This window comes from Saccostrea cucullata, unplaced genomic scaffold (genome assembly GCF_032062105.1).
Source record: "Saccostrea cucullata isolate Sc308-1 unplaced genomic scaffold, CSIRO_AGI_Scuc_v1 ctg348, whole genome shotgun sequence".
NCBI lineage: Eukaryota > Metazoa > Mollusca > Bivalvia > Ostreida > Ostreidae > Saccostrea > Saccostrea cuccullata.
Window position 1 is genome coordinate 90,143 of NW_026933269.1, and position 8,221 is coordinate 98,363.

General features: G+C 34.7%; 1 protein-coding gene across 1 annotated transcript; it reads right to left on the reverse strand.

Moving 5' to 3' along the window:
• Positions 1-6,513, reverse strand: LOC134237862 (sterile alpha motif domain-containing protein 9-like). Its single transcript, XM_062720013.1, has 5 exons — positions 6,447-6,513; positions 5,952-6,162; positions 5,715-5,836; positions 475-5,315; positions 1-388 (listed from the first exon to the last, which is right to left on the reverse strand). Exons 1-5 carry the CDS (start codon positions 6,511-6,513, stop codon positions 293-295), a joined length of 5,337 nt encoding a protein of 1,778 aa, XP_062575997.1. The 3' UTR covers positions 1-292.
• Between the last annotated feature and the right edge of the window lie 1,708 nt (positions 6,514-8,221).

Here is an 8,221-nt window from a genome sequence, read left to right on the forward strand (position 1 = left end):
CACAAATTTTATTTATTCAATTAATATAGTGGTTAGTTGATGGCCGAAAATTATAAAAAATTAGAAACTACAAATAATATAAGGCAGTAATTTTTTTAAACTTCCACTTTTTACATCATACTGAAATATTACATCAGAAAATTAAATGCTGTTTTTTTTCATTTCTTAGTTTATCATCTTCAGATTGAACGTCTAAAGATAATTTAGTATTGTACATGTAGATGTGTACTCTAACGCAAGAAGTAAAAGTAAAAATCATCAGAAAACGTATGCTGCCAGTGTTTGGGATAATCTACGTAGAAAATGCCCCAGACAGAAATTCCTCTCTTCTTTTCATTAAATCTTGTCTTTCACTAATGATCTTTTCCTCTCTCGTTACCAGCTCTTTCTGCATATAAAATAAAGAAAATGTTATTTTAGTGAATAGTAAAACAATTTGAGCTAATTGAGACAACACATTTATTAACCTGTTACCTCTCTTTCCGTAAGGCTCTTCATTCTCTTTAGTTGTTCAACTTTCTTGAGGAGATTTTTGAATTCCTGCATCTTCTTCTGATAGACTTCGTGATTGCTGACATCACGATATTTCTGAAGCCCACTGTTAACCTTGACTGAAGACCCAGCTGTAGACATGATAGGCCTAGGTGTTTCCAAGGAAGGGGTCTCTTCAAGAGAAACATCGAAAGCTTTGGGACCAGACCAACTGAAGCCTACATAAAAATAAACTTTCTTATTCCACAGATGCCTCTGAGCAACGGGAAGTGATGTTGTTATCACTAGTGTTTCAACATTCCCTCGTGGACTCGTAATATCAATAATAACTTCCAAACCCTGTGGTTTCAATATTCCCTGCACTCTTTGAAGTCGATCTCTAACTTTTTGTTTTCGCCAGACTGAATCCCCACGAAAATATCGAGAATTGCCTTTTTCATGCAGATCTTCATAGTAAACTATCTCGCTAAATGTTGATCCACGTCCAAGGAAGAAAAATGTGGTGTCCCCTCGATGCAAGTAAGTGTCTTCACGCTGTCTTGGATAAATCTGAAGAAAGATTGTTTTCCATTTTTTGATAACATCCTGAAGCTGCTTAACTGTACACAGATCGTCTGCAAATTTTGCGTATCTTCGAACTGTTGGCCAATGCAACAAAGCAAGAAACAGATAGATCTCTAGAGACGGTCTTTCTTCAGACTTTCCTGTCATGTCTAGGGCCCGCTTAGTCCACTGCAGTAACCCTTTATACTCATCATCAGCGTTGTCCTTGTATAGATTCCTCACGATAGAAACACTCACCAGTTGTGTGATATCATTTACTGTGCAGTATGCCGAGTTACAGTTCTGAACCAGCAAAACCTCAACATTTCTGAGAATAACTGGACCGTCTTCTTTTGATTTTAGTCTTAGTACTGTTGTCAAAGTGTTTCCAACGAGTCGTCGAACTCTACGGCGAATAAATTCTGCCCTGTCTTGCTTATTCAGAGACGAAGGGATAACATCAGAATTCTCTCCAAAATAGTTATCTAAATTTTCTCGTAAGTACGTTAAAGAATTTCGTTGTGTAAAATCCGGTTTGCACACAGTTGCGTTGTTCATTATTTCACTCTTCAACTGCGAACTTTGCTCTTCAATTATTCGCATCACCGTGTTTGTTCGAAATTGAAAACTCTTTATTTTTTGTACTGCTTCTTCTGATAAACTCTGGCAGAATTTTGGTATATAATGACTATCATTCAGAAATCTTTTAAGGTTACCTGGGGCATTGGTTCCTGGGCAAAAATGCAAAATTTCCAGTAAAATCAGTACCGTGCGCATCTCAGCAAAGTACCCAGCGTCATTTAATTTGACACCATGTTCTTTTTCACTCTTTTCTTGTTCTTGATTAAATTTCTGTATTGCCTTAAAACCAAGCTGAATGGCCTCAACTGCATCTTTTTCTTGCAATTCTGACGATTCCTTTGACGTTTCTAGGTACATATCTGTTAACTGGCGTTTAAATACTTGACCATATGTATCCCACAAATACGAACTCTCTGGTTTCATCTGTGTTGCAATTTTTGCGAAATTTTCAGCTTTGTCCCAGTTTTTAGCATACATGTACAATCGTGCGATTTGCTGCGCAATCATAGCGTCGCTGAACATTTCAAATCCCATTTCTAAAATCTTTGCAGCATTATCTACACTTTCTTTACTTATCACTTCCATGATAAGTGGTGAAAAATATTCTTTTCTTCCATTTGACAGTAGTTCTCGCTTCTTCATGATATCTTTGGTGATCTTTTTGAGAGCTTCATATGACCTGTTGTACCGTTTAAAAACTGGAGAACCAAGGAAATGCATCATCATTTCACTTGTTGTCATGTGCTTCTTCAGTGAAATGTAGGCAAATATCTCGCTTGCAAACAATTGGTTAATGATGCAAAACCCTTTTAGCTGACTGCTACAATCCACCCTTGCACTCCTGTTTACAAGAACCAACAATGAAGGATTCAAATTTACTTCCCACGATGTTTCCCGGAATCCCCGCCTTTGTTGTGTGACAGAACCAAATGTTATTTTTCTAATGTTTTTGAAGTTTGTCATCATTGGATCAAATGAACTGATTGGCACAGATTGGAAGTCTAAATCAAATGTATTCATCAGAGAGAGATAACAAAGCAGAGCTTGTTCTTGCTCGCCTTTAATATCATCCACAAATTCTTGAACAGCTCTCTTTATGTAATCCTTGTTAAAATTTTCTTTCAGCATGTTGAATGAAATAAGTAACATTGGGTTAACGCCGCCTTCAGTCTTAAACTGCTTTTGGAGGTGTTCATTTTTGCGTTGAAACCATTTTTGTTCTTGAGGATTTAACTCATGGCGTAACTGAAACGTATGATCAAGTAAATTCCTTGGAAGATTTGCACGTCGAAAACAAAGTAGAAATACACAGTACACCTTGCATGGTGCTTCACTTCTTCTGGAGAGGATCCGTGCTCTATTTTCTAACCGGGCGAAGAGATTTGTCAATTTTTCCTCATCTTCATTATCTATGAGAATAATTGGTGGCTTAGGGTTTTCCGATTCTTCATAGTATCTGAACTTTTCGATCTGGTCACAAGTTTGGTCCGTAATTCGACGAGCTACCGCGCATCTATACTTTGTCCGAAGTTCCCATAAAACTTGTTTAGCAGAAGTAGTGCCACCTGCACCTGGCTGATGAACTAACCGAACAATACCAACTTTGCTGTCATCGTCTATTTCATTTCCCTCACATACGTTGCAAATTTCCTCCACTAGACGTTTGTGCATGTGGCGTTTTAACACGTGGTCTTCTTTAAACCAAAGATTCCACCATTGCACAACACCTCCTCTAAAGAAGGCTTCCTCAACAGTCTTCCTATGCTGTTCTATATCATCTTTTGCAATGTTTAGATCATTATCGCACTCATTTGAACTCAAAATTTCAAGATCAAACAGTTCATTCCTTGTTTTTTCCTTCAAGCGACAAAATCCACCATGTGATGTTGGAATTTCACTAACAGATGTTGCTTTTGTTCCCATGACTTTTTTGATCATTTCGTTGACATGTTTCCATGGCATCCCAATTATGCATCTTTTGTCTAGAGTCTTCTTATCTACACTTTCTCTGTCCAATAAATTTTGTTTCCAGTGGTTTGCAATTGATTCATTTGTAGCAAGAAGGAGCCATTGATCTGGGAATTTAGATAAAACTTCATCTGCAGCATCCAGCATAATGTCATAGTTTTTCGAGAAAAGTAGAAATACAATTAAAGCACGGTCTTCCGGTATTTCCCCATAGAAAAACCGTATTGCCTCTTTAAATCCATTGCTCCTGCTTTGTTTCCATGCTAATTTTTTGAGAGGATCTTTTCTAATGGGTTGATAACCGTTGCAAAATACCCATGGTTTGATGACAGTTGTTCTAAGATCTTCCAAGGCATTATTTAAGGCATCTTTACCCGAGTTTTCTTCACTATTTTTATCAAAGGTATCAGTAGTTAGAATTTTAAAAATTTTCTCCTGGTCATCTTCAACAAAATGGAACATGCCTCTTCCTTGGCTACAGGAATCAAAATCAAATATAACACTCGGATCAATGTCATTTAGAAATTCAAAATTTTCTGCAACGAATTCCTCTCCCAGATCACTTTCCAATGGACTCAAAAACAAAATAGGATAAATCTCCCCCAACAATTCTTCATTACCAGATGAAAATAAATTCAGAAATTGTTGGCGAAGGTCTTTAGACTTTGCGGTTGACTGGATTCTATTTTCTTCTTGAATCCTGCGTTCCTGGTATATCTTTGACTTAGCAGTCATAAAAGAATGTTCTTGTTCTCCTGTCAAAATCATTGGGTTAGCTGTTCCCTTTCGAAATCTGAACAAGCATCTTTTGGGTCCTTCCTTTGAGGACACTTTTTTCACAAAGAATGCAATTTCTTCGACAAGGCTAGAACTAGGAATGATGTCAATTTCAACAATGAATCGTTTTCCCGACTGGCATTCCTCAAGATCTGAACTCTCTGAATTTACAACTCGGATAAACTGTGGTGGTTGTACGCATCGACTTACAATTTCGAAATCATCGTCAAAGAAGGCATTCCGTATAGCCTCAAATAGACGCCGTTTTATCTTTTGTTTGTTGGCATATATCCCAATTATATTTCCCTTCAAAGTGCTTTCATTGGGCAGTACCTTCACTCCAAAATGAATGGTACCATTCACACGTTCATTTAAACAGCTAGCTATGTATGGAATGGAAGCTTTGGCGATCCAGTCTGGAATCATACTTTCATCCATGTCTTCGTACATGAAATTATGCACCGTTTCTAATAAACTGTTAGTGATTTGGTTTTCTGATGTAAGGATGGAATCAAAAAGATATTTATCTCTGTCATTCGCTGCAAATCCAAATTTTCTAAAAGTTTCACGAAATTTGTCTGAAACCGGATAATCTGTTGAATATTCTTCACCTGCATCAGTGTCTTGAATATCCGACTGCTCTCTTTCTAAGTTGTCAGGGAACAGAATGCCATTTTTTTCTTCTTGGACCATTTCATCACGAACGTTTAAGATGAGTTTTCTTTGTCCAAATGAAATGTTAGAAAAACGTTCTTTCGGAAACAGGAAATGCATTTCTTCCATGGAAATCGTACAAAACACTTCTCCATTAACGCCCTCGTCTGCAAAGACTTCTAATATTGATTGATCGATACCTTTTTCTAGAAACCTGGGTTTCAAAATACCGCAAAGGGCATTTTCGTCTTTCTCCTTTAATGGTTTTATGACTGTAGACTTTCCTTGACTTTCAATACCTATTACAAAAAAGAAAAAAACAAAAGATAAAACAATTATGTACAATCGTGAACTCTTACGGTTTAATGTAGTTCGATATTCAGTAAAAAATACTTAAAATTACACGCAGCATACTCGAGGTCAATACTGATCTTTTTCTGCCTTATAAAGTCATATAAACTGTGAAAAGTAGATAACTGCTTTTCTACGTGGTCCAGGGTGTAATAAAGAATTTGGCAATAAAGGCTCATAGGGAGCTCAAGAGGGCGAAATAAGTTTTTTTAGACCTTGTGCCCAATCCCATTGTTTATATATATTGTAATAAACTACGTCCAAATCAAACATGAGCTTTATAAGATAATAAAGCTGAACTATTAATAGTTTCCCCTACGATGTGTAAGCATAAGATATCTTGTTACCTTTCTGATTTTTTGATTTCTTCTTTCTAGCAGGTATGCATTCATTTTTCCGATCAATTATACTGTCATCCTCTTCACTCGTATAATCTATTTTCCTTCTAATTCCACAGATCTTTTCTTTTCTATGGAGGAATGATAGTAAGTAATAAAACTGTATTAAAGCAATTTAGTCGATATTACATTCAAGTACCAACGATCATTTAAATTAAGATTGATCTCTCACAAGGTTGAAAGTACCTTCTCTTCCGTTTGTATAGTGAGTCAGGAAACTCTTCCTTCAGTGCTTTGTCTATATAGTCCCAGGTCTCATCGAAGGTCTGCTGTCGCTGACTGAATTCATACTGTATGTCTCCTACAATATCCTCTTTTATCACAAAGCAAGTATGATCTGCCCGTTCATAGTATTCATGCAGAATCTCCTTTAGAGTGTTGAGTGTCTTCTGTTCCTCTAAAATGAATTACAAAATGGTAAGGTGGACAATAGTTGCATTAGTTTACAGGAAAATTACAAGTCTAAAATGTTAGCAAATCTTAAAATAAGTAAAAAAAAAAAAGGACATGATGCGATCGAAAAAAAAAACTTAAAAATTAATTAGTAATACTGTTTGAACATTCCAAATTTAATTGTCAAAATCCAAAAAAAAAAAAATGCTTTTTATGACTTTATTATGAAGCATATCTTCCAACAGTGTAATTGTCTTGCAAATTACATCATAGGATTCCACTAAACACCTAGTATAGCATATATAACATTAGTTTTATCTCTTATCATATCTCTGTTGGTGAATTGGGCATACATTTGTTTGCTGAACTTTAATATTACTTGTAGAATTGATTTTGTAATTTAAGAATTGTTTTATTTTTACTTTCGAAATTTTTGTAGAGACCATTTGTGCCACAAAGAAATTGTTCAGGAAAGGGAGAAATGGTGGATTTGCATTTTGGGTACAGTTCAAAGAGAGTTCAAAATGGTCAAGCTCATGGAAGATCAGAGGGAGGACAACTGAAGAAAACTGAAAGATACAGAAGGAAAAAGAACAAGAAAATATATGAAATAATTATGAAATTGGGAGGATGTACACAATCTTGTCTGCATTTGACCTGTAAAGATTTAATTCCCATTCTTATTTGTATGCTGTAGTATCAAATAACTTGATTTTTCATAAATTTACCATAGAGAATACATGACAAATGTTATATGTGATATTTCAATTTTGCTTTGGACACTTTCATGTCAAATCATATAAATTATAAAAAAGTACATGGACTAATTATGTTATTCATTTGTACATGTATGCATGTTTAACTATTTAATCATTTTGTGGAAATCTTATAATTGTACTCAACTTAGAATATGTAAAATATATGTATCGACAAATGCTACTGACTTGTTTGTATACTTTCCTGTTTAGAAAGTACACTGAAAAATAAGTTATTTCTCTTGATGAAAATAATTTATCAAAAAAGTTGTGTAAGCATTTTAAGATATTAATTTTCAAATATTTAACCCATGATGATAGATCATTGGAATGTAATGGATTTTCATCTAAAGCAGAAATATATGATTTTTAAATGTGTACAAGAATGTGTTTTTCCTTGTGATAAATATTGAAAGAGAACACATGTAACTATTTCATATGATTTACATATGCTGCCCTTTTCATATGATTCACATATGTGGACAGACATGAAAAAAGTATAAAAATGATAATAAGTACAACAGTAATATTATACACGTATAATTCACATATAAAGTATAACATATATAAAACACATGTTTAACACATGTTACATATGTATAAATATACAATGTGTTTATTTTTACACATGTTAAACACATGTGAAACATATGTTTAACATGTGTAAAAATAAACACCCTATACATGTGTGCTCCTTTTATGTGTTTTACATGTGTAAAAAATATATGTTAAACACATGTTTAACATAATTATTTCCTGTGTATCTTTTCTCAATCAAAAGTTAAAGGGAAAAAATAACATTTTTAAAAAGTAGATCAAACATCAAGGTCCATGGTCACAGGGTCAAAACTCATAGTGTATTTAAAAGGGTCTTGTCACTAGTAATACACCAGTGTAATATGAAAGTCTTATCTCGTTTCATTAAATATTATGACAAATTTAAAGTAATGTTTAAATTTCTGAAAATTAGGTCCTTCTTCAAGGTCAATGGGTCAAAATCATAGTGTATTTAGGAATGATGTCTTGTCACAGGTAATACGCATGTCTAATACAGAGTTCTTGAAATCTTTCGGTCCTGTCGGCAAAACCGATAAAAACAGCCAAGGACCGATTACTTTGCGTTCTGTGTCAGTCCAAATGACCGGACGTTGTTGACAGAGGAACTTGCCAAAATTTTACTATAAATCGAGCGATCGTAATCTTTCAAAAGCTTTTCTGCATCTTGCAATGGCTTCTCGATATTTAGAGAGAATGTTCTATCGTTAAAATGATAAATGTCCTACGGACCCGGTTTAATGATAGAATTTT

What these genes read in the sequence shown, in the direction of transcription:
- LOC134237862 (XM_062720013.1), bottom strand. Translation starts at nt 6,513, where the DNA reads ATGTATGCCCAATTCACCAACAGAGATATGATAAGAGATAAAACTAAT. An exon ending in CTATACAAACGGAAGAGAAG is followed by an intron (nt 5,837 to 5,951) that starts GTACTTTCAACC and finishes ATTCCTCCATAG; the next exon opens with AAAAGAAAAGATCTGTGGAA. An exon ending in GAAATCAAAAAATCAGAAAG is followed by an intron (nt 5,316 to 5,714) that starts GTAACAAGATAT and finishes TTTTTGTAATAG; the next exon opens with GTATTGAAAGTCAAGGAAAG.